Raw genomic sequence first — 26,240 nt, 5'->3', positions numbered from 1 at the left:
ACAAACAAAGCCTCGCGGAGCTTAGTTTCTATGTAAACATGGCGTCTTTCATTTCGACTGACTCTCTGCAGAGTATTTCTGAGTCGATTAGTGTAGCATTTCGGCTGGATTTTCACAAAATATCAGCCACGACAATGGACTTTTTTGGACGACATCAAGGTGTTTGAGCCACGCGATGCCTCCGACATTGTGCACGTCACAGCGAAATGCTACCAGTCGATGAGGAAAACAGCAGATCATCACACCCTCAGCATAAATATAGCTGTGGACAAGATCACTGATGCCTATTGTTCTTGCAAGGCTGGGAAAGTCAACTTATGATCACAGGATGTGATTTTTGTGACTTTATTGTTTTCACTCACAAGGGTCTACATGTAGAAAGAGTGTGTGGCCTGACACACCGTTTATGGAATCCATGTTAGAAATTTTAGCCACTTTCTATCGAGATCATGCTGTGCCTTATTTGAAAAACACGTAGGCAATAAAAATTGACGAAACTGATTATGCTCACTTACACTGTTCATCTGCTTGCACCCCTATCCCTTTGTCTGCATCCTCTGTCCTTTTGTCTGCATCATTGTTCACCGCAGCATCGTAGGTATCCCTGTAAATATTTCAGAACATTCACTGTGATCTAGATGGCATCCTGTAAATAACTGAAGTAAAAGTGATTGATGTTCCTGCATCATGTTCATGTGATCATCATGTGATGTAAGATGACATTGATAGTAGATGTTCATTAAGTTTTTGGAAAATGTGAATTGTGACACATGATAAATAATAAAGTAACTTTGATTCAGAACTGTGTTATAGGTGCGTATAATTGTGTACTTACAAGCTCTCTGCTCCAATCCGTGGTCTCTTGTCTTGACTGTCTTGCCTACTTGCACTTTCTGATGCTCTTTTTCTTGCAGGCCTTGCTTTATGCACTCGGGCTCCGTCTGCAAGTATCGGATAAGGATGGGACGCTGTTGGCCCATCCCCGCCGACAAAATGCTAATAAACAAATAAATAAATTGCAATATTGCAATACATATTTATCATAGACACTGAAACAGTTGGTAAAATAGTATTCCACTCAATTAAATCTACATGTTCCATTCGTCAGTCTACAAAATGGATAACACTACTGAAGCTGTAAAGCAGAATCTCAAATGGATAAACAATCACTCAAAATATCCGCAAGCAAAGCAATAATACTTACACCAGCACACACTCCATTGTTCTTATTGATCCTACGACAGTTGAGCTGCAAATGCGGTCATGCACAAGCTTTGATCCAAGCAATGCATTCCGTTTCAGATTTTGGAAATCTGTGAATTTTACCTCCACAAATACGATCGGGATACCTGACATCGCCTGTACAGATGCCCCACTGACAGTGGAGAACCATTCTTTTTCGAGCCCTGACGCAAAAACTTTCTGCCGGTATGCTAGTCCACTAGCATGTGTTTACTACTGTAGCTTGTGTTTGTGAGATTGTCACGCACGTGGAAGCTGCGCTGTGACGTGAAATGGGCATTAGCAACACTCTTGACTGCCATTGGCTGTAGGTCGGCGTTGCTAGGAGACGCTGGCCGTTTCATTTCTGGGTCTGTGTTACGACTTCCGGGGCAAATTAAGTTCATAATGAAACGCTGACAATTCCTTTGACCATTTTAATCAAAGACAAACTGTAAAAAACACAGCTTACTGCAGCAAATTCCCCAACATTGCATACGATACGTATCCCAATTCTGACTGAAGTGGTGAACTATGAACATAAATTAATCAATTTTGTTCATTTTTAACCTGGTTAAATTTAATTTTAAGCCAGTTTTTGCCATGGACGAACTAACCATTGAGAGGACTGCTGTGGCAGTCGTAGTCGTGCTCTTTTAAAGCTTCTGCAGCGCTGCCCCTGTCCACACCAGCAACTCCTTCTGTTGACGCACTCTTATTCATCCTTGTCCGACAAGGTTTGATTTTCTTACACAGAAGACATGGTCTGACCACTGAGACATGTACAGCCCTACTACAGGGATGACTACAGAAAGTATAAAAGTACTTGTTCGGTTGCTGATATGTCTTTCACGTTTGGCTAAGAGCGTATTACCGCCACCTACTGGACTGGAGCCTGTGACATCCATCCATCCATCCATCCATCCATCGTCTTTACATCCTGGTCCCCCTAATGGGGTCGGGAGGGTTGCTGGTGCCTATCTCCAGCTAACGTTCCGGGCGAGAGGCGGGGTACACCCTGGACAGGTCGCCAGTCTGTCGCAGGGCCAGCCTGTGACAGTAAATGGAAACAACAACAACAACAACAAAACTAAAAAGCTATGTTCTATTTCATGGCCCTTAGCCATTCATAATTTCTGGTAACTTCCTCTTTCATCTGTTTTAGTATTTATTTTTTGTTCAAAGATGCATCTGTTCTGACTGGTAAAAAGAGCATTGCAATAGTCCTAGTGTGAGAGAACCCATAAATGCACATGTACAAATTTAAGTTATGAGCACAAACTCCATGCTGAAAGACCACAAGCTAGAATTTGGACTCAGGCCCGTCTTATTTCATTTAAGATCTGCCTTACAATTTAATCTACCAGTGCTACAAATAGTAATATCATGCAGCCCCAAATTCAATCTTATGCTAATCTTGAAGAGAGATACAGTGTAACTTCTACAGGTTTATTCAAGGAGTTATCGTAGAGGCTGATGGCTGTGGGTGGCAAGCATCTCCATCATCTCCAATGCAGCGTCAGAAGCAGGACACAGTGAAAAAGATGAACTTTATTTGTAATAATGAAACTAATGTGCACAATGTGAGTTTCTGGATCTGACAGCATCTGGAGGAAGAGCATTGATGTTGAAAAGGGCTATGGCAGCATGAAGATTAATCTTGATAAGACAGATAGGTATAATGGCTTATGGATTTGGAGTTGGGAGCTGATATTCAGGGAAAATCGTGATCCTGGAGGAGAATGGTAAGGATGCAGTTTGCAAGGAATTTCCATAGGAGCATTGTAGAAGGTAAGATCCATGACTTATATTCTCTCTGCTCATATGATTTCTGAACAGAGTGCATAGCTGGTAAACCAATGAAGGCTGTACTCATTGTTCTGTATATCAGTCCACTTAATCCAACAAATATGGATTTAAATACATTTTATTTTAAAGTGCTGCTTCAAATTTGATGCTTATAATTCACATTTTGTGCTTGAATGAACTGCCTGTTGTGGAGGAAGCAAAGACAAGACACAGTGGCATGCAGGAATCATCTGAATACATATTTATTAGATAAATATTAGGCTGTCACATCATCTAACTACATACAATTCTGCAAGACTAAAAATCACAATTAGTTCCTTTATTTTCTGACCAGTTTGGAGTATGAAATGATTGTACATACAATGTACAAACATAGAGACAATGGCCACATTGCATGAATCACCTTAGATTGCTGTCATTTCTCAAATCTTCATGATATCAAAATTCTTTTTTACAAATTATGGATTTTGGTTACAATCTTCAGGACCCATTCTTTTCACCACCATCATTCTGGACGGCTGAGTGGCTTTTCTGTTGGTGTTTGTAACCTTATTTGTTTTATTTTTTTAGCTTTAGCACCTCAGAGTATGCCTGTGAAACTAGAACACTTAGGCTAAATAGTACATTTAGAACGTAGCTGTTCTGGTTCCCCCAAACAGAAGACGGTGAAAGTATATTACAAATTAAGGGGGGCAAAATGCTGAGATAACCCACAGACACAAACTAACATGTTTGATTTTCCATAGTCAGCCACTTCCAGTAGAGGTGTTGCAAGCTTTTTTTTAATTTATTATTAATTATTATTATTATTAATATTATTTAGAAGAAACAATGCACATTCCCAAAGGAAAATGAATACATTTCTGTTCACTTGTCTCTATGTTAATTTACATATATACAGACATCCTTGGGACATTCAACAAGCTTTGCCCTCTGCATCCTTTCAAGGACAGACTTGTGAACGTGCCCCTTTCCGCTCTGTTTTTTTTTTTTAATTATTATTATTTATATTTTCCTTTTTATACATTTTTTTTGTTAACAACATCCCCCAAAAGAAATGGCCCTTTAATGTGATTGCGCAACTGCACACTTGGGGTGCTGCCTACAATGCTGAACTGACTCACTTGAAAGTAAGAAGAAATTATGAGGTGACGACAAATATTTATCGGATTGATTCATACATTTAAAAAAAAAAAAAGTTAAAATTTTGTGTCTCATTATTGTTTGGATATGAAACATGTCGATGCTCTCAGAGCTGGAACGGATAGAACTTTAAAAAATGTTGAATTCAAATCAAGCTGAAAGAAATTGGATTTCTAGCCTTACAGATTAATAATAAAACCAGTACAAAATAAGTTACCAAAGAGAAACGAAAAACAAACAAAAGGGGGATACAAATGTAAATGAGCTCATGCTTTTTTTTTTTCTTTTTTAAAAAGCCACATTTTTCTATAACAAAAATATAAACAATATCATGAATTTCTTTAAAATATGGTTGTGATATATCTTTAAAATACCACCATGTATTGACATTTAGGACCATGATATTCACATAGATCAATAATTACACTGAATGCCAGCTGATACCACATCTCTTTTGTTTTAAAATCACCATCACTGAACAAATGTTAACCTAAAATTCATTAGCAGGAAGCGGAGATCAGCTAGGATCAATGTGTGAAAAGAAAGTATTGCTTCTGAGTGAGTTTGACATCCGAGAACATGGGGAAAAAAGGTGGAGCAGAACATCCTCGAGCCGACACGGGAAAGGTGAGCACAAAGGAGGAAAACGAGGACGACGTGCATTAGGGTGTAGCTTATGAGATGTTTAAAACTGCTGAAGAAGTTTGGTGCTCAGATGGGGAGCGCGTGCGGTTAGGTCGGACGACGACAGACATTATCGAGATGATACAAAAATATACATAATGATATTTACAGTACAATAGCATTTCTTAAAAAATAATACATTTGCATACTGAAAAGCAACTCTTCTCGAACAACATGACATCAAAAAACAACAACGAAAAAGGTTTACACCAATACTGCTTTGAAAATCACAGCAGTGATGGAAGAAACCATTGCTTGCCTCGCCATCACCTGTGCACAAACATGCGCGCACACACCCACACACGCAGTCTCACAAACATACATGTGCGTCTCTATACATTATATTATTTTAAAAAGTTGTTGTATTTTAGTAATTCAACTTAAAAAAAAACAACTAATTTATTATACGATTCATTTTTCTCCCACCAGACTTTATCCTTCCACAAAACTTTCCATTAATATATTTAAAATTAATGCTTGTAACACAAGAAAACTGCATAGATGTAAAGCTTCTATAAAAATACAGAACAAAGATTAAATGCCAACAAACAACCAGTCATAGTTTACAAATGAGGCCAAAATTAAAAAAACAGCATTATATTAAAAAAAAAAAAAAAAAAAAAAAAAACATTTGGAAAAACAGTCAAGCTAAGACTCTTTGAAATGAGTTGGACCTGCCATCATGACTTCTGCTGGGAATGTGACCTTTGTAGTCACCACATGTCTTTATTCCAATGTCTGTGAAATGTAATTTGGGATTTTTGTCATTCAAAAACATGAAAAATAAATGCCTAAAGTACCCTGTATGCAATGAATCTATAAAATAAATCACATTTTGAAATGAATTACTGAAATACATAAACTCTCCAAAGATATTCTAACTTATCGAGACGCACCCATGGACACGCAGCCTTACACAGGACCGAGCAAACACAAACATTTCCATTCTCATCCCTCTAGCTTTGGTGAGCAGTTTCTCAAAAAAAAAAAAATAACGATGGACAGCGTAGTTATGCAGCAGCGAAGGAAAAATAAAAATAAAGAACAATCAGCAGATACATGACAGATGTACCACTGATACCTTCAATGTTAGTGTTAAATAAAATCAAAACAAATTTGACAAAGAGAAAGAAAAAAAAAACACTATTTGACAAAGGGCTTGGCACACATGCACTTTGAAGACTACCTCAACAGCACATTATTTAAGGAGAGGTGAAATGATACAAAAAAAAATGCAGAAAATAAGGCTCATGCAGAGCAGATGGAAGCAGATAACATGGCAGGAACTCCAATCTTTCTTTTATCTATTGTTTTAAAAAGAAAAAAAATCAGTCATTTGTAAAAGAGGCATCATGTACATACTTTCTGTTATTGTAGGCTTCAAATACTCCCTGCTTCAGTCAGACTTCACAGACTGAAATAAATACACAGAACAATTGTAGACAAAATGGAAGCCAATCTGTTTCAAAAATCTTTTTAAAACGCTGGCAGCAAATGTATAGAAAACTGATCTCATTCCTTTTTGTAAAGATGTTTTTTTTTTTTTGTTTTTTTTTTTTCTTGTTTCATTTTTTGCAGTGCTAAAATTTCTTGTGCTTTTAGGTGATGGTCAAAACAGTGCGACTAACCAGACCAGTCAGGGAATGGAGCAGTGACACCAGGAAGTTGTGGCCTCTCAGACTACAAAACATAACACACACTGGCCAGAGAGCACAGTTTTTTTCAGTTATTTTTCTGCTTTATACAATGAGTTCATTTTTTTTTTTTTAGCTTCAAAAGAAAACAAAAAGAAAGTATTTTAAAAATGCTACAACATGTTACTAGTGAGCACACGTACATGTGTGTGGTGTAAAAATAAAATCAACTATAGCTGCACAGTCAAGGGTGTCACCGCAGGAGGTGGAGGGGCGTGGCAGCTCCGCCAAATCTTGCCGTGTCTTTTGAGTTTCTTTGAGATTCTTTGCAGTCAATCTGCGCTGGCGAATGTAAAATTGTACAAGAGGAAGAAGAGAAAGGGAGTGCATCTTTGTGTTGATCAAGTACTGAGTAACTGCCACGGTTCCTCAGGGAAGCTTCAGGCGATCGGTAAAAGTTTGTGTGTGTGTGGGTGTCTGAAAGCCTCTCAGTTGTTTTCAAAGAGCGACAGAAGGTCATCGTTGCTATTGCTGGGGAGGTCTGGGGGGTCCAGATACGACAAAAGTTCGTCTGGGTTAGCGAGCTCAGGGAGAAGCTGCAAAAAACAGAAAAGGAGATTTGCAAGAATTAGCTGAAGAAACTTCTCACAACCTTCCAATAAAATGAATTAACTTTTGGTTTTTATAATGCAACCAAAATGTGTAAAGCTTCCATGGGGAATGTGCGGTATCTGCGGGTTTTCCAGAACTCACATCTAACGAAGGCTCGGGCATGTCCGACCCCGCTTGGCTGTCCAAACTGCTGGAGGGATTGAAGGCCAGGTCGGTGTGTGGATGGTTGTTGGCGGTGGGCTGTTGCTGCTGTGCTTGCTGCTGCTGAGGCAGCGGTGCTTGCCGTGAGGGCTGAGGGGGTCCGCTGTGGTGCAGCTGCTGCCCTGATTGGCTCCCGGGGTGCGGAGATGGATGTAAGCTCTGCTGCAATGGACCGTGCGTCTGGTCAGGCCCGGCAGAATGAGGTATCTGTAGAGATTCAGAGAGGGACGTGAGGAATATGACTTTCAAGATGCTAGTTAGGTAATTTTGGAGTATCGCTAGCCTAGCTTAATCATTGTTTTAAATGAAAGCAATCTACTTTCATCCAATATTACAAAAAAAATACAAAGCAAGGGACAGACTTATAAGATAATGAAAGACGTAATAGGAGTATCCATTTTGGAAAAAAAGAATACAATTTACTAAAAAATTGCATGTTCAATAGTATCAAAATCACTAATAATCAATGGAAAATATTATGCACTCAAACTCTACTGACCCAGTTCTTTCTCCGATATTTCTATGATTTATTTTCCGTGATAGCACCAGGTTTATGAGGCTGACAGCCTCATTGCCATCACCCTAATCTTTGATGTGCATCTGAAAGATGTCTTTTATTTTCTTTTGTCCCCTGTGACACCATCTGTGTTGCTCCATCATGGGCAGGAAGTAAAAGCTGGTTGTAAAATCTTACTATGTACAGAAAATCTTAGTTACATGCTGCACAAGCAAACAGAGATAAACTGGTTATTTCTCATTGAAATGTACACTGCAAAGTTTGTGCTAAATTTACTTAGGGAAAATGGACGGATGGCTGGATGGATGGATAATACAGATCATTTTGACATCTTAATTAAGAACATGTAAATAAAAGTGAAATAGAAAATTCAGGACTTTCAATAGAAGAGCAACGGCTGGGGCACTCACTGAGTCAGGCATGTTGTGGGACAGGGGTTTGTCTTGCGTCATCAGGCTATTCGGAATGTCGGGTGGGTGAGACAGCTGAGGACCGTGCATGAAGTCATTCATCGATGTACCACCTGGAGCGCCGTGGGGGAAGTCAAAGTTCCCGTGTCCTTGGTAATTGTTGCCTGAAAACATAATAGCAAATGTAAACACACATACAGGTTTGGATGGTCTTTGCACAACTAGAGCTGCATAAGACCTACTACCTTGGCTGCCATATTCGCTACTGTTGCCACCTTGCCCCGAGGGCATCGACAGGTACGGTGACGGTCCAGGGCCGAGCTGAGCGATCATATCCATCACGTTGGGCATGGTCATTTGACTGGGACTCATCGTCTTAAACCTCTTGGCCAGCGGTCCATCTGGATCCTCCTTAATGTGGATGTCAGATTTGATCGCCACAGGTCGCCAGCTACACGTTGGGTCAATTGTGACTTCCTCAAACTCAGAACTGATGGAAAACAGTTGGAGTCAAATGGTTAGGGAATAAAAAAAGTGGGAAAAGCTCATTTGTGCAGTAAAATGTCTTTAAATCTGCATACTTTTGAATGGCGTTCAGTATTCCCCACATGTACTGGTCGACTTCCAGTCCTTCTAACAACGCTGTTTTGCTATGGGAAGATGAGAGTAATTAAGAGATCTTCCATCTGAATGCAGAGACAATTAATTGGACAACAAATACAACTGTGGACCCAAAGAGAGTAAACGTACTTGCATACAGGACATCGCCACGTTCCCCTCTCACAGTTCAGTTGTAGATATGATTCCAAATCAAAACACTGGGACAAAGGAAACATCTCTTTAATCAGATACTTGAAAAATTTCTGATTTGCTGGTGATATTTTTCACAACGTCCATCTCACCTGAACATGTTTGCAGTCATGCCCCCTTGCTGGAAGTTGTATTCGTCGGAAAGTGATCGGACATTTGAGGGAAACCTTGATGGCCGTTTGCTCGACTCCGTCTTCCCCGTTGAGCGTGGCGTTCCCCGTCGACGCTGCCACGCTGCTGAAGTTCCTCTTGACTTTAAAGAGGAAAGGAGGAGGAAAAAATGTTTAAAGCAAAAAGTCCACTTATAACTAGGACATTGCGGTGCGGCTCGTGGGAGAGTGGATTATACCTTTGGTGATGCAGTGCTCTGCGGGCAGCAGCCTCTTCTTTAGGAGACCCTGCAGGACGGAGCGGACTGACGGCCTGTGCACCAGCTGCAGCACGAACAGGTGCGACTGTGGGAGGAAACGTTGTGGTGACTATCACCAACATCCTCCTCAGGTATGCAAGTTATAAATGCCTCCAGGTCAATTCATGCTCCTCTCTAATTACGACACATTGCCAATTTGTTCCCATCTACTTACATTTCATAGCCATAAATGAACCATTTCCTGCAGAGCAGTTTTATTTTCCTTGCAGTTAAGCAGTTCCATGGATTATGGACATAAACACTCATAAAAATGATCAAATCTAATATAAAAAGTAATTTAATTTTTTTTTTTATTATCAGAAAATGCTATGTTAGATTTCTTTTCCTGCTCATTCAGTTTACTCACACAACAGCAGGCGGTCACTGTGATCTGGATCGTGTTCCTTCCCGGCTGGCACACATGTTTCAAGTGCAACGGTTTGTGCGATGTTTTGTTGTCGCCTCGCTCTATTGTGAGCGGCGTGGCATTGACGCTGACTTGGACCGACGCCGGCCAGTTAGTGTTCATCTGACGGTCTTCGTGGTGGTAACATTTAAACTGCAGCTCCAGGTCTGACCTGCATAAAAAACACAATTTAAGAGACAAAATTCGATACTTTCTTTTAAGTTTCTAAAACGTTCTACATTTTTGTAACATTCTGGGCATTTGAGTGCAAAGTATTAACCTGGCACCTGCCAGAATGGAAATATGTTCTTATTATCTATGGGCTCCACAATAATGAAACCACACGGTGCTAAAATAAGCTACAGTTTTTTGGAGTGCGTTATTGGCCCATTTCACTGCTTTTATGGCGCCGAAAAGCTAACATCAGCTCTATTTCAAAGTCTATGAAGTGAAGAGTCGTGTGTCCCAGACTAAAGCTCGGTTAGTTGAAGCAGGGTTTCTGAACTCCAAGACCTTTGGTTTGTTGCAAAAAAAATCCCTAAAAGGGCAGTTGTAGTGATTTGTTTTGCATTTTAGACCCTGTTTAAGGACTATGGGTGGATTTCAACCTGAATTTAAAGTTGCCTGAAAACCAAACAGGCAGTAAAATGTCCCTTTCTGAGTTTTTGAATAAATTTGGATTATTTAGTCAGTAAAATTCTGACAGGCAAAAGTTAAAATTAACTTGTGATTTGGCAACTCCAAGACACAGAGAGAAATCGTGAAGACATTAAAGTTCCATCGAGTTTTACCTCCACATGAGCGTTTGGTGCACAGAGGGCCGTAAGTGGAAGACGTGGTTGCTCACAGCCAGGTTGTGTTCCAGCCTGAAGGGCTCCAACACGACCCCGTCCCGCACAGGAAACGTCAGTCGTAGCTCCTCATTGTGGCTGGCTGAAATCGAGGACAAGGAGACAACGTCAAGAACGTTCAGGCCGCCATAAGGTTTTGGGACGTTCTTTATTTCCCTCGTTTCAGATTTTTCAGTAACTGACCTGGAGGTGGAGGAAGGGCAGTGATATTTGGTTTGATGTCCGGAGGGAAAGGTGGCTTCACATCTTGGTTTGGCGACAGGTATGGAGGGATGTTACTGCCCGGAGTCATTGGTGGGGTGGGGTTACCCGGCACTGGTGAGTGTGGGTAGTTGCCCACCGGCCTAGCAGGCTAAGCAGAAAACAGTTGAACTTAAGTTAGATATTCATTGGAAGATGGGCCAAGTAATAAAATTAGACAGTGGAATAAAAGCTTAATTACCCCATTCATATTAGCCTGGTTGTATTGGTATCCACTCCCAGAGAAGTTATTTGTTTGGCCATTGAATGGTGGCTCTTGCTGCAATTAGATTAATCAGATTAATAATACAACATTTTATGTTTCGGTCTATTAATCATCACACTTTTAGCAAAAAGCACCTTATAGTACTGGCCCATGGGACCGCCATGTGGAGGGTATTGGCCTTGCAGCTGCTGTCCTGGCATCCTCTGTCCAGGGTAGCTGGGGGACGGCAGTGGTCTCGAGCCATTGGGGGTGGGGTATTGCCCCTGCTGGTTGGGGAACTGGTTGTTTGGTCCATACTGTTGCCCACCATAGTTTGGCTGAGGATGAAAACTAATACTCAGCACACAAAATGCAGATAAATATCACAGTGGGTGTTGAATAGACCACTCACCTCTCCTGGGTATGGTCTTTTCATGCTCTGCATACCCATGCCTTGAGGCCGGGGTCCAGCGTAGCCATGCTGGGGCATCCTTTGGCCATGGGCCCCAAACGGCCCCATGCCTTGGCCCCTGGGCTGGTTCATTCCTATCGGAGGCCCACTCATGTTCGATGCATTCATGCCTGCACCCATGTTTCCAGGTAAAGATGGAGGACCACGGGGTCCTGACTGATTAATGAACTGGTTGTTGTATGCCTGGTTTGGTCCCATCTGGAAAGAGGAACTCATCTGGAAAACAAAACGGGTTCAGTCAACCATCTCTGACGTAGTAAATGTTTGTTTTTTTAAAAACACATTGTAAAAGACAAAACTATTGGACAAGCAAGAGGAAAGACGCAGCTTAAAACTGCCTGTGCTTTCCCAGAACTTATAGGCTACTTTCACTGAACTTACAAATTACTTCGTGGAACTCGCTCCACATCTTTTAATCCACTAGCAGTGAACTTACAGGATGGCTTCCGGAATCTACGAGGTATTTTTCAGGACTTAAAGTCTAATTTTCATTACTTTTAATGAAACATCCAGGTTATTTTCATTAAATTTACAAACTACAAGGCTTCACCGATATTGAAAGATGCTTTTTAGAACTATGCAAAAAACTTTCTTGAACTCTTCCTGAACTTCCTAAACTTAAAGGTTACTTTCTAAATTATTTAAGGAACTTTCAAATAACTTAGAAGACGGTTTGATTGAACTTGCAGCTTATTTTATGAAACCTATAAACCAAGAAGAAATTAAACAATTACTTCTTGAAATATACAACCATGTAAGTTCCATAAAAGTATGGACAAAATACAAATTATTTTTATTGTATGGGTTTTTTATTTTGTTATAGAATTATCCACCTCTAACTGTAGATGTTCAATAATGTCCCTATATCCACTTCACCCAGCTACCCTTGTGTTGGGACAGTCAGTAAAGACAGAAATGTCCTCAAATGCAAAGACAATTACGAATAAAAAAGCCAACTGACTTGAATGTGAATTGAAGAGTTTTATTCTTGCTCCAAGCAGGAAACTTTGTCTTACCGGTCCGTACTGGTTCATGTCCTTGTTCTGGGTCTCCTGCAGGGCCGCTACAGTTGCTGTGGCGGTGGCAGTTGCGGTTGCAGCTGCTGCGGCAACAGCGGCGGCTGCTGCAGCAGCAGCAGGCTGGGTAAAATCCGACGGAGGACGAGAGTTCGGAGGGATGCCTATCCCACCAGGTCCAGCGTTTGGTCCTCCAGGGTAACTTTGCCAAGAAACAACACAATAAAAGTTACTACAAGCTCCATTTTCTAAATAATACAATGTAAAAAGTCCAGAGTTCACTTACTTGCCACCGTAACCTCCACCTCCAGGGTAGTTGGGTCGTCCATACATACCCTGCTGCATGTAGCCTTGGTTTGAGTTGCCTTTGTTGGGGAACTGCTGCTGTGGACCAGTGAACTGAGGAGAGTTCATACCCGGATTGCTACCAGACATCCCTGAGGTCAAAGGGTTACCCCCAGGATTCATGGGATTGTTGCTGTTGGCCATGGGATTCCCTAACACCTGTTGGGAAAACGACATAAACCCAGTTTTTGATAACATGAGATGAGGTCCAACTCAAACAGTAATTCTTGCAGGGAAAGATTATTACCTGGCTCTGTGACGTGTTGGTCACGCCCCAGACGGTGGTCACCACAGACACCGAACCCGGAGGCTGATTGGTGTTTTGCTGCCAGGGAACTGAGTCGTAGGGGAAAGAACCATCTCTGCAGAGGGGCAACACAAGCACATCACTTAGCGAACATACAGCATCCTGCTATACAGCATGCACTCATCACGTTGAATCCATGCGGCTAGTAAGAATTTCTCGACTAGCGTGGTCCGTCAGCTGACACAACATTAATACATATGACGTGTTAATGGCAGCAGCAAAGCGACACCAACCCATGCGAGAGGCCTGGTTTCATGGAGCTCATCGGGGGCTGCATGGGCACTTTTCCCGGAGGCTCGTTCTGCCTGTTCTTCTGGTGACGGAGGAGGAGTAGCCGTCCCAGTTCCTCACACCACGAAGACAACAGAGCTGGAGAGAGACAGAGCAGAAGAAGAGAATTTGACAGCAATGGTCAACACATGAGAGTATTTTCCACTATGGGAAACTCTCCTTCCAGTCAGGTTCCTTACAGAAAGACCGAATATGTAGGACAGGGTGAAAAAAAAACAAAAAACCGACGACAAAGAGCTAAAAGCAAATTTAGATATCAGACATATCAATCTCAGTAACTCCTGCATAAACTGAAATTAAGTTTCTAATAAGCAATTCCTTAGAATGTTATTTACCTCAATGAGCAGCTAAAAACCAATGAAACTCAATGACGGATCACAGCTTCATGAGAGAAAGAAACTACAAATATAGTTTGTAGGCAAATATAGCTGACCATCAACTGCCTAAAAACCTATCAAACAAGATCCTAAACTACGACACTATTGAACTATTTACAAACTTTAAAAAAATCTAAAATTTGCTTTAAAACACAAAATAATATCTTAACATGTATGTTGGAAAACTTATATCAGACATTTGCCAAATAAAAAAATAAAGTTAATTCAGTAAACAATTACAAATGATGTGGTTACACATAAGAGAGTGGGATACAAAATGCACATCAAACTTATGAGACTTTTATTTGTAGAAAAAAAGCAACAACTTTGTATCATTTTCCCAACTTTGTTTGTAATATTAGATGTGAAACAGCTGAAGGGGTCTGGATATTTTATGTTATAAATCGTAAGTATAATATACAAATCTTTTCACCGAATGTCTATCACAATTAGCAACAAAAATATATTCTACAAATCTGTATTTACATCCTTAATACATTTTTAATTAAGCCAAATGTCTCCAACAGTATATACATGTATATATATATAAAACTGCAGAAATAATTTACAGAGGGAAATCATGGCTGTAATTATTCCTCATGGCCGCTAGAGGTCACCCTGACTCTGTTTCTTCTACCCACACTTACTCACCTACCACATGGTTTGACAGCCAACACAGTCTGTTGGATCATCATATGCTTTTCTTCCGCAGTGAATGTTTATGTACAAAGCACTCACTTTTCCTCCTCACTCCCTCTGATTTCATGTAGCTGCTGTCTGAAGCAGCAGAAACGAAAAAAGGGAGGTGGATTCAATCTAAGAGGAAGGTAGCAACCTCTCCTGATGCTTCACACCGCTTCAGGGGCTGGAGGGGTTGATGGGTGAGTGATTTTAGCTGCAGTTCATGCAATAATAATAATAATAATAATAATAATAATAAAAAGTCACACCAGTGTGACAGCAGAGAGTTCAGGCTGTCCTTGCATCTATACTGCAACATACACACACGGTCTGCCTTTCATATCCTACCTTCACAATAAAAAAAAGAGACTTCAGCGAGTCACTGACAGAGGAGACACCAGGCTAATGGGGTTGATAGGAGGGCTGAGCAAACAAAAGCCGCTGACTGCCTTCGCAAAACTGGCAACCCAGGTATGTGGCCACACATGGCTGCTTGCAAACACAGTACGAGCTTCACTGACACTGTACAGCGCACAAATAAATAGGGCACAAGATGTCCTCTGACGCCGAGTTTCTGCATCGACACACAAGTGCGCTGCAACCACCCCCGCCCCCAAAAGGCACCTCCTATCCTTTCATTTGAACACTGAGCACACCAGCCTCGCTCTGTGTAAAGACGAGGGCTGGAATACAAAAGACGTGTACAGATGGTGCCAGCAGTCTCCCTCCTCTCCCTCCCACTCCTTTAAAAGCAGCACGGGGCTCAGGCACAGAGGCAGCTGGGTTTTTCCTCCTCCTCCTCCCCCTCCTCGTCCTCCCCTCTTTTCCTCTTGCCTGTTCTTCGTGAGGCAGGTGCCAGGAGACAGGCTGTGCAGCTTCTCTGGAGAATTGATCCGACTTTAACACGTCTGCGCTCTCTAGCTGACAGAAAAGGCCGCTCAGGTGCAGTTAAACCAAACACATCACACTCGCAGGTAAATGCAACTTGCAACTCCCCATCAATTAAATGCAACCTGATCCAAGTGTGGCTTATAGATTAATACATGTCTGTGTGAGAGAATGTCCTGCAGGGTTTTTAACAGCAATCTCCCTCTCAGTAGAGCTCCTTCTGATGGGGAGAGTTTTTCAGTTCAACAGCCTGGCAACCAGCCAGCATGTTACAGCTCAATTAGGTCCCATTATTCACTTCCAACAAGGGGTAACTTGCACTTCTTCATGTTGATAAACACATCTTCTGAATTTATTGGCTCGGGGTCAATTGACCCCATCGCCAATTTAAACCATAATTTCATATATACACATTATCAATGTTCCTACGTCATGGAATACAAGTTTTTATTTAGTCTTTTATGTCCTATAGATAAATGGTAAAGTCATGCTCAGAGAAAAAAAAAAAAAAAAACATCCTGCAGTAGGCGTCATTTCGTAGCGATCACGTTTAACAACCAACGATCGACAACCAAAGACATTTTTACATTCCACTCAGAGTTAATTTGAGAAACAAAAACGGTTTGGTTATTTTGGTTTGACCTGGGATCATAATGTGGCAACTCAAATGTGGGGGACCAAAATCACAACCAACAGAAATAGGGCCTAATATAATGTTTTCACCTATCTGGAATAATAAGGAACATTTCTCTGAATCTTAAGTCTTAACAGTGAACTGATCCAGAGCGACTGACATGAGGCTTTCTGGCCACTTTCACAACCAACACTGAGAACTCCAGGCAAGGATAAGCAGAAGAAAGAAATGTCTACAAACGGTTTCAACACTTTGCCACTTAAAGAAGAATTATTCTGTTCTACTGTTGGATAAAAGTCTTATCCCAGCTCAGTTACCACCTCAACTAAGCACCAGTTTGTTTGAATGTACACCTCTGTCATTCACTTGGGGGATTAACTTCAGGTATCATATAACAAGAGGAGAAACACACAATCATTTATTCTTTACACTCCAAACCCTCCTCATCTCTCTTACGAAAACAACTCTCTGGATGATGGACACAAAAGGATTACTGTTTCTCTTTTCCATGCCACCCCACAGATGGCCCTTCAATAGATGTGTCTGTCTCCCTCCTGCAGCCAAAACTGGGGAAAAAAAAATAATAAAAAATCGCCCCAGGTGTTGGGTTTCCAAATGTCAATCTGAACAGATTCAAACTAGTGTTCTGTCATGTTTTTGTTGGTTTCCTTGGTGGCAAAGACTTTCTATCCCTCTTTCAGTAAAGAGGAAAGGGACAGCCCTGTTTCCTTGGTAGATAGTCCCAGGGGGAACAGCAGAGTCTGAACCATATTGATATTCTGGTGCTCAGCTGCCGCTGCCTGATGGTCAACCATGGCGAATGGAGGGAAACACATCTGCTGGGACTAGATGGGTGGTTCAGCCGCTTGGCCTCCAGCTTCCAGCCCTGTCGTGAAGCCCCGGGGAGACATGACAAATGACATTGACTGCATCTCTGACAGTTGTTCAATGCTCTGTCCAATGATAATGTACACCTCCCACCCCCCACACACATTACCATTGTCAAGTATTTTGCTTTGGCTTGCCGCATGACTGTTTGCATGCATCCAAAGCTTACTCACTTGTGACTGCCCATTAGTGTTTGGAGGACTGGGGCAACCAGAACCCTTCTGGATCCAAAAAGAGAAATCTGGACTTGTATTTATTAGACTTACATCGTCATGGGATTACTTTGAAGTTAAACCAGCGACTTTATGCTAAAAAGTTCTTCCAAAGTACTTGCTAAACTTTGTTAAAAATCAATTAATTGAGAAGGACTAAAGGTTTCAGTGTGGCTCTTATTTCCATGTTTCTTGGAATGAAGAGGCCTCTTAATGAACCATTTATGTGATTAAGATGTATTGAACCAGGAAAATAAAACATGGAGGAAACTCAAGGTTTAGGAACAGAGTTACTTCATTTGGCTTAGACCTAAATTAAAATTTTGATAAGACATGAAAATCTTCAGAGAAATCCTCAATCCCAGGTGAGCTTTAGCAAATTATTCAAATGGACAATAATGCAAAAATAATAGAAGGTTAGAGTGATTTCTCACTACTGTTATCTCTTCCAAAGAGATAACAGTAGTACAAACAGCGACTCTCTTCACACAGCATCTGCTTCCGACTCCTTGCAGTCTTGAATCTATTTTTTTTTATATGGAAGCTTAAGTATACAATTTTTTACATGATTAAATTTGCATTGCGCAGATTTTGAGTCTAAGTCGACGATAAGGCAACGGTTGCAGAAGGGTTCTTATTTTAGTAATGCTCATCTAAAAAAAAAAAAAAGGATTACTGGAAACTGTGACCACTTTGCACTTAAAGTAACTCAAAACTGAACTCTTGAGCAGTTTTCTCTCCTGCAACTAAACGGAACGCACACATTTTAAAGTAAGAACGTTTTCACAAGACTACAATAAACTACAATCGGCGTAACCACAATGAATAAGGAATACAACAGCAAGTTGACGGGAGAGCTCTAAAAACACGGCATGAATGGCTTCCTCTACAAAAGGTCTAACACACACTTGCTGCCTCCTTTAAAAGACTGCTCTCCGCTCCTCTCTTTGTCTCTTTTCCTTTTCTAACTCCTCTCTTTCTCTCCATTTACTGGCTCTGCACTGCAGGGGAGGCAGCAGGTAAGGTAGATGCCAGAAGCTCTTATGATCCTCATCCAACCCCACCCGCCACCACCCTCCTCCTTGTTGCTCTGTATCTAATAGACACCTGCTCCCTTGTCAACCCTGGACAATCCACCTGGCATCGTCCCACATGGCGACTTGGCCACCAAACGCCCGCGTTAAAAACATAGTGCACACCCAGTCATCATTACATATACACATGTTTCCACCCTAACTCTAATAAAGAAGACCACCGTATTCGATGTACGCTGCTCGTCAAAAATCATGACCCCAAAACAGCTTGTTTGAAGACACCCAGCCAGAAGGGCTGAAAGGAGAACAAAGAGCATGAGCAAACTAACAAGGGCAGCTCTAGTGGGCTGCACTCTTCAGTTTTTGATGCCGCCTCTATTCACATTCTATTCCTCCCCCCTTCTTCTTCTTCTTCTCTGTCCAAAAAGGGGATGAATGGACGCAAGAGTCCTGCAGGCCAAAGTCAATTAAACTAAGAGTGAGTGTGGGGAGCCCCTAGAATCCCTGGTAACAGAATCTGTGCAAAACAACCAAGTTTGGTTTTAGTCAAAATTTTTTATTTATTTTTTTTTACTTACAGGAGTACATGGAGTACTTATGAGAACTTCTGAAAGTTTCTTCATAATAAATAAAATATTACTTTAATGATTAGTTGCTACTGCAAGTCTAGTCGTCACCAAGCTGTCCTGGATCATAATCACAAGTGGCTGACGTGGATACCACCGGCCAGCTGTCAAGCATCTCTTTGTCGTCACAAAATTTACACAAGTGCTAATGCAGTGATCCAAGAAAAATGTAGCTTAATCTCATGCAAGACTGTGCAGCTTCACTCACCTCGGGATGCCAAATGCTTTGAGAAACTACAATAGAAGATAGTCTGACCCATTTTCTGATAATTCAGCTTATCATTCTTGATCACTTTGGTATAGAGAGCATTAAACTTTCAGCCCAAGACAGGCAGTCAATCATTACAGAAAATGGGGAGAAAAAGAAAAGTGAGCCAATTGGATTTTGGCTTCCCTTGCCTTTGACAGAAAAGAATTACAGGACTTGTTAAATAATGGTAGAACAATACTAAACTGGCACAAATGTTCCAATAGATTTTTCATTACAAAATTGCATACTTTTCCTGATTCAAGTTAGCTGCTTTTTTTTTGGTTAATTTTATGCACATTTAAAAAAAAATCTATTAAATTTCAATACAAACTTTTATTAAGAATGTATCTCAACAGAGGTAGTTTTGATGGATGGATGGATGAATTTTATTGTTGATGTGTGTTCTCAATAAATAAATAAAAAAAAAGGTTTTACCAGTGTAAAAAAGCTGCATTGTGGATTGAAATAAACAGTTATAAAACAGCCAGTTTATTGAGACCAGACAACTGCCCCTGTCTGCACCTCATCTATGTCTTCTTTCTTGCATTATTTTCTCTGCGGCTCTCTTGGAAGCCACATACTGGAGTCCTGTCAATGAGTGCTTAGGATCCGTTGCCTTGCGGGGAGCCAGACTTGCTGGCTAGGTTTTATGGCCAGGGCTGCCCCGACTTAAATACAGCCTCCTGCTGGCCACATGGCCACAATGTCGTGCCATGTCCATCCGAGGAGGAGAAGCTTGGGAGGGGGGAGGGGGACTTGCTGGAGGCAAACCAGAAAGGTTTTACTGAAGCCATGAGCATATGGGGCCAAGTGGAGGGAAAGAAAGCAGAGGAAAATAAAGGAAAACACAGATTTGATTTTATTGAAATCCAGTGTTCTTTAACTTCCCACTCATTCAAGTGTACTAACATTCAGATCGTAAAAAGAAGCACAGTCAATCTGCTTGAGATGCAAATACAGATCTGTGAATGTGAAGAGGCTGAAATCCTGAATTAAAAAAAAAAATCAATAGAGAGAATAGAAGATGTTTATCTTCAAAGAGAATCTTGGCTCTCTGCATTCAGATAAAGATTATTACTGTAAGCCTTTAAAGAAATCTCTTTAGTACTAAATGAATGCCAGTTGGAGCATTTTGTGACATATTTGACAAAATTATGCAGATCTCATTGCTGCAACTGTCATGTCTTAGTTATGGTTAAACACAAGCCTAAGAAAACCAGGTTCCTAACATATTCTCTCCTAATGTTTGTTTAAAAAAAGAGCCCATATGGTTCAGACTCTTTTGAAATTTGTAAGACTGTTTACATCCTTCTGAGAATTTATTGGATGAACGTATACAGACCGACTTTCAAATATGTCTTTACTCATTAAGATGACTGGACACAAAAATACATCTTCACATCTCAATACAAGAGCACAAATGTGGCAAACGTAGGTTTGTGTGTAGGATGTCAAGTTTGACAGGTAGTTACACCATGCGTCTGTTTCCACCACAATTATTTTCCTTTAACTCGACTTTCCATTAATGTGTTTGCGTACAATACCCTGCAAGCAATCAGCTAATTTAGCACTGACTTTTTGTGACTTGTCCTCCTTGTTGAGGTGGTAAACAACTGTCAGGTATTCTTCATAATAACACGGTCATTGAAAATATTGCTGTATTAGAAGCGATTTAGTCGTTTATCACATCAATAAGCATTCCACGCTGGTTTTCCGAATTGAAACTTTAACACGGTTAAGATGGATTTTGTCATTTGCAGATCTATGTTCTAACTTGAGAGGTAAAAATGTAGCATCCAGTACTTCTTGGTTCACTGGTAGTCTGCTTCATCTCGTAGTAGAAGTTGCAGTAGTGTTCCCTGTCTTCACTTTTATTGCTATTTCTGCTTTTCAGCTGGACATTACAGCTATTTTGTAAATTGTTGATACCAAAATTTGTCTCCGAAGCCAATCCAAGTACCCTTCGTGGTACTTTTCTTCAATTTTCATATTTTTTCAATATTAAGAAATAGGTCCTTTAAATGTCTTACAGTCCAATCACATTAAGAAACGCAAAATTACTGATTAAATGAGCGGGCAATTGACATTTCAGTGCACTTTTTATTAAAAAAATACATTGTGGACCTAAATAGTCGTCATCAAAAATCAAACAAGATCACATCGATTATGAACCATGCGACTGATTAACCATTCACCTGCCCAAACAGCCGCCTGTACTGACGCAGAGTGTTTTTAACCACGTCCGTCTTTGACCAAATTATCAAACCAGCAAAGACGCAGCTGACAAGAGCCAGATTGTTTCCCAAAGCAACAGGCTGCCATTAACAAAGCCCCAGCCTTAGGCCCCTGTCCACCATGATACTAATTAGGCAGAGAGCAGATGTGCCCGGAGTAGTGCCCACCTAGGGGTGCTGGACAGGGCCTGTAGTGTCACGGCTGCATATGCTGGTGGCTGATTCACCTGCGACCTTTTCACAGCACGCTTCAGGTCAGAGACTGTTTGGAAACGGGGGAGGGAAAAAAAAAAAAAAAAAAAGGACACTTGGGGGAAGCGGGTCCGGTCCTGGCACCCCTCTAGGCTCATTAGAGACGTCCATATGTGCAGCAGCTCAGGATCTGAATGAAAAAAGCTCCCTCAAGATAAACACTAGCGCCAAGTGGAACATTCAGACTTGATCCAGGATAAGATTATTGGGATACTAAATGTTTTCAAATCTTGCAGCTACATTAGTTCTATCAGGAGGAATGGGCCAGAATTCCAGCAAAGTGTTGTAAGAAGCTTCTGGATGGAAACGCAAAACATTTGATCATCAAGTCATATAGTTCAAAGGCAGTGCCAAATTAGCCAAATACTAAGGAAATATAAGCAAACTTCTGCTTTTGAAGTCGCTGACAGATAAAACTCTGACGCATCCTTGCACTCATTATTGTAGAAATAATTGTGGTAATTCTAATTATCCTAAAAGAGCAGAAGTTTGGTCAGATTTGATTTCAGATGGTGAGAAAAATGCATGTATGAATAAATACATAAATATTAAAAAAAAAAATTCAGGAAACAAGTAACTTGAGACGATTAAGCAAATACATGATTACCCATAGGTTTTTATCATAAAATAATATAATAGATGTTGTCTAGTGACATAGAAAAAGAAATTCTGAACTGAGAGGTGGGGACGAAAGGTTAGAGTTACCATCTAAGATACAATCAACAAAGTGTTTTTATCACATCAAGTAAATCAAGGTTTTGCTGTTTTGAATGCTTTTACATATTTGGCTCTACTAGACACCACTTTCTCCCTTTGCTATAACTACTGTACTGATTGATAATTTGTTGAAGTTTTAAAGCTTTATCTCTGCTTTTTTTTTTTTGCTGTCCCAGTGTGGTGATAAAAAAAAAAAACATCTCGCTTTTTTTGTGTGACCATTAAATCCTGCCCCTGCATACAGAGAGTGAGCTTTGTTAAACTTGAGCTTTGTTATGCTTACCTCTAATTTATTGACAGCTTCACTTCAAAACTCGTCATGTGTTAAATGACACTGTTGGAACATCAAAAAACTATGACACATCTTGTTTGTTCACAGGTTATTACTACTGATCTTTTCGCCTTTATTTTGGACACTTCTGTATTAAAAGTCAAGTTGTCATATTCAGTCAAAGTTTAACACGTGATCTGTGAGCAACATAAGTGGAATCAAAATCTCTCTATTTTTAAATTTAACTGAACTATCACATGAAAGTTGTGAGCAAGTCACAGGTCGTGGCTGTTTGTGGCCAACGTTCTTTAATTTCAGTAACGAAAAGGTTTCTTGGACAAATGTACATATCATAACAGCGACCGGTGTATTTCCGCATCCTGCTATTCCCCCGCTGAGAAAATGAAAAGAGATGATTGGAGCAGAGTTTGGTCAGAAAACAATACTACAAAACTTTGAACATTTCAGAGAACTTTGTTCCAATTAATCAGTTATAACTGGAAAGAGTATGGCACAACTTCAGACCTAAAAACTGTGGCCACCCACCTAGACTAAAAAAGCCGGACTGCATTAATCAGAGCAGAAGCCAAGAGACCCATGGTAACTCTAGAAGCTCAGCTTGGAGAATCTGTTGACAGGCATGTGCTCCCCATATCTAGCCATTATGGAAGTATGGCAGAAAGCATTAAGAAGACCCGTTTACAAACTGTGAAGGAGACAGAGATCTGGTTAGATGAGACCAAAATGAACATTTTTGGCCTGCAATCAAAACAGTACATGTGGAAGAAACCTGTGGATTGTATTCCACTGTGGGAATGCTTTTCTTCTGGATGCACGGCAATTCTAGAAGAAAACCCGCTGGAGGCTGCAGAAGACCTGGAAACGACTTTTGCAAGGCACAACATCCTTTCATGCGTCCTGCGATTTTCTGCTGATTTCAATTTAATTGTTGACTAATTTAATGAATTATTGAGTTGCCACGTAATTGATGAATCGTTTCAGGATTTTCTGTCACTAGTGACCTATTTTGATTGCTTGATGGGAAGGAAGGCAGAAGGAGGAGAGGACATGCATTAAATGACCTGCGGTTGGGATCATGGCCTCTGTGTATGGTTGTGCCTACTCCACAAATTTGTTTTATATACATGAATTTGTACGTGTAAGAAAACTGGACACATTCAAAATCTAAATCTGCAAATCAGACTGCAAAGAAAACTGGAAACTGTTACTGGCAGGTAAATGGTTGACTGGGTGTGTCTCGGTTTATTAGTTTTCCATTTCAAAAAGCTGCATTATATTTGGAACAAACTTCCAGAACACTGCAAAACAGCTGAAACACCGAGTCCATTTAAATCAAAGCCAAACACCCACATGTTCAGAGTTGCCTTTGATTACGAGCAAATGGAACAACGTAGATCGTGCGGAAAACTGCTGCTTGAACCATCGGATTCCTTCACGTGGAGAAACGAGTGCTTGGCTCCTGTCACTGCTTGACAAAACTGCCGAGAGGCTCATGGAAAACGCCGTCTCAAGTAGGTCAGAGCAACCCTCAGAGATAATCAAGGCCATTCTGACCCCTTCTGTGTCAGCTGTAAGTGGGTCAAATGCAGCAGTCAGCTGTTGCGCCTCCGTCATGCGGGGCGCTGCAAGCCACTCGTCATGCTGTCAACCCCCATTTGCCCGCCTGCGCCCAACAACGCAGAAATCAACCCTCCCTCTGTCCCTCCAGGGGAGGTACAAAGTAAAGCGCTCCTCTGCTGCAGAAGCACATCCACCTTCCCACATGTCAATGATCGTCCTGTAGCCACCCCCACCCCTTCCCCTCCACCCTCAACACTCGTTATCTGTTGTCTCCTCCTTTTGACAGCTCACAGCTTTGCAGCCTCGTCTCACTCAGACTGTGGCAGTCAATCCTCCTCGGCACTCCTTCCATGATTCAAAAATGCCAGCCGACTCCAGCGACGCCTCATCACTAATACAGAGCAAAAGGGAGCTCGTGTGCCTGGAAAACACTTCTGAGCGCAAATCTGCAACGGCAGAACAAAAGCGATGCGGGGCAGCCTTAATCTCTGCATTACTGAAACCAGCAGCTATTTTAAAGCTCTCTTTCAGTGTCTTTTTTTTTCATCCCTCCCACCTTTTCTCTCTTCCATTAAAACATTCCTCCTCTCCCACCCCTCACCTCCCTCATCCCCCACCCCCACCACCACCCACCCCTCTCAGTGTCTCAGGGCAGCGGCTTCCTCTCTCCGTCTCCACCGCGTGTCCAGTGGCTGACTGCACAATACGCATCAATTATTCATGGCCGCGCTCTCCGTTTTGCAGGCAAAACCAATCACAGATGGAGTCGCCGCTAATGGGGTTCCTGCTCCACTTGCCACCGGCTTTTTTTTTTTTTTTCTTCCTGCACTCAAGCAACAAATACCCCCAGAGACAACAAGGAGGAAAATTTAAAAAAAAAAGAAAGAAAATGGATAAGCTGCTGAAAGAGAAGGAAACTTCATAGAGCAAAGGAGGAGAAAAGGTTTGTGTTCAGAGAAGAAAGCAGGCGGCACTGCAAATCATTCACCAAATAAATCAAGGAGCCGGCTTCGGCAGCAGGAAAGGGGTTAAAGACACAGAGATATATGGGGGAGAGGGATGGGGGGGGGGAGGACAGGCAGAGAGAGGGAGAGAACCAAATGCTTATCTCCTCACCTCGGATGTATGCAGCTGTTATTGATGTATCTTCTTTTTCTGTCTAGTGATCCATTGCTTGCTCTCCCAATACACACATCACACAGAGGCAGCCACAGCCACTTCGCCAGAAGGGAGAGAGCGTGAGGGGAGGGAGGAGAGGGGAGTGGAGGGGAAAAAAAAAAAAAAATGCAGGCAGCTCACATTTCAAACTTGCAAAGGGGGGGTGGGGGGTGGTGCCTAATGTGCTAGACAGCCTGTGTCCTGGCCCGGGTCCAGAGCGACGAGTAAAAGAAGCCTCAATCAGTCGGCTTAGAGCTGCAGGGAGACGCAACGCGGGCGTCGCAGAACGCGCCACCGCAGTCGGCTCAGGTGAAGCCGCGGTTCCGACCCGCTAACCCTTGGCTTTGAATGCGTTCACTGGACTTAATCCATCAAAAATAGTCGTTGTAATTTAAGGGCATAAAGGAAGAGGAGGAGGAGGAGGAGGCTTCTCAATGCACTGAGGGTCGGTATCAGAGAAGGAGGGGCCAATTAGACCACATTTGTCTCTGAGTAAACACCAGACCCACTAAAGCCTTTGGTTAAATAATTACACAGCTATAAAACATGTAAACTGCAGGTAGGCATGCCACCTGAGGCATATCATTGTGTGCAAATAAAACAACTTGCACACGACTTGTTTGTTGTTCAGATATATATCGCTGCATCTCAGGAAGTCAGAGCGATCACCAAAATATTTTTTTTTTTTTTTTTTTTTCCAGGATTTCAATTCAAAGCCTAGAACATGCTTTTGCATAAATTTATGACGGATACAAAAAGAATGTATTTCAAGCATTGATTTGTTTTCATTATTGCAGAATATTGAAATAATAAATAGCACATACGAGTCCAATAAAGAAGAGCATAAAATGCAG

At 41.3% G+C, this 26,240-nt stretch overlaps 2 protein-coding genes across 10 annotated transcripts in view; both read right to left on the bottom strand.

Annotated features, from left to right (window-relative positions):
- The window catches only part of LOC106964294 (uncharacterized), a 6,658-nt gene extending 4,598 nt beyond the window's left edge, over positions 1 to 2,060 (bottom strand). Inside the window, exons 1-3 of one of the 5 annotated variants that reach the window (XR_001428374.1) lie at positions 1,205 to 1,829; positions 836 to 996; positions 516 to 646 (exon numbers count right to left, since the gene is read on the bottom strand). Coding sequence is in view for 2 of the 5 variants with exons in the window: in XM_015059711.1 (XP_014915197.1) it covers positions 516 to 604; positions 836 to 941; positions 1,839 to 1,944 (301 nt within the window). In the remaining 3 variants the exon portion in view is untranslated. The other 4 variants (XR_001428373.1, XR_001428375.1, XM_015059712.1 and 1 more) reach the window with 4 other exon arrangements.
- Positions 2,061 to 6,383: 4,323 nt separating this feature from the next.
- Positions 6,384 to 26,240, bottom strand: part of LOC106964289 (zinc finger MIZ domain-containing protein 1) — a 92,736-nt gene continuing 72,879 nt past the window's right edge. For 3 of the 5 annotated variants that reach the window (XM_015059701.1, XM_015059700.1, XM_015059702.1), the window contains 17 exons: positions 13,526 to 13,661; positions 13,233 to 13,347; positions 12,927 to 13,144; positions 12,641 to 12,842; positions 11,565 to 11,840; positions 11,308 to 11,490; positions 11,150 to 11,227; positions 10,891 to 11,059; positions 10,648 to 10,789; positions 9,818 to 10,028; positions 9,391 to 9,496; positions 9,134 to 9,294; positions 8,982 to 9,049; positions 8,813 to 8,881; positions 8,232 to 8,721; positions 7,245 to 7,511; positions 6,384 to 7,087 (listed from right to left, as the gene is read on the bottom strand). In XM_015059701.1, coding sequence (XP_014915187.1) covers positions 6,980 to 7,087; positions 7,245 to 7,511; positions 8,232 to 8,721; positions 8,813 to 8,881; positions 8,982 to 9,049; positions 9,134 to 9,294; positions 9,391 to 9,496; positions 9,818 to 10,028; positions 10,648 to 10,789; positions 10,891 to 11,059; positions 11,150 to 11,227; positions 11,308 to 11,490; positions 11,565 to 11,840; positions 12,641 to 12,842; positions 12,927 to 13,144; positions 13,233 to 13,347; positions 13,526 to 13,661 — 2,999 coding nt within the window. In that variant the 3' untranslated portion in view covers positions 6,384 to 6,979. Of the gene's footprint in view, positions 7,088 to 7,244; positions 7,512 to 8,231; positions 8,722 to 8,812; positions 8,882 to 8,981; positions 9,050 to 9,133; positions 9,295 to 9,390; positions 9,497 to 9,817; positions 10,029 to 10,647; positions 10,790 to 10,890; positions 11,060 to 11,149; positions 11,228 to 11,307; positions 11,491 to 11,564; positions 11,841 to 12,640; positions 12,843 to 12,926; positions 13,145 to 13,232; positions 13,348 to 13,525; positions 13,662 to 25,344; positions 25,499 to 26,240 lie in introns of those variants that run through there. The other 2 variants (XM_015059703.1, XM_015059704.1) reach the window with 2 other exon arrangements.

Source organism: Poecilia latipinna, unplaced genomic scaffold (genome assembly GCF_001443285.1).
Source record: "Poecilia latipinna isolate Pla-1442-1.1 unplaced genomic scaffold, P_latipinna-1.0 Scaffold1652, whole genome shotgun sequence".
In the NCBI taxonomy this organism is placed as follows: domain Eukaryota; kingdom Metazoa; phylum Chordata; class Actinopteri; order Cyprinodontiformes; family Poeciliidae; genus Poecilia; species Poecilia latipinna.
The sequence above is the reverse complement of the archived record's forward strand: the minus strand, read 5'-3'. Positions and strand labels throughout refer to the sequence as shown.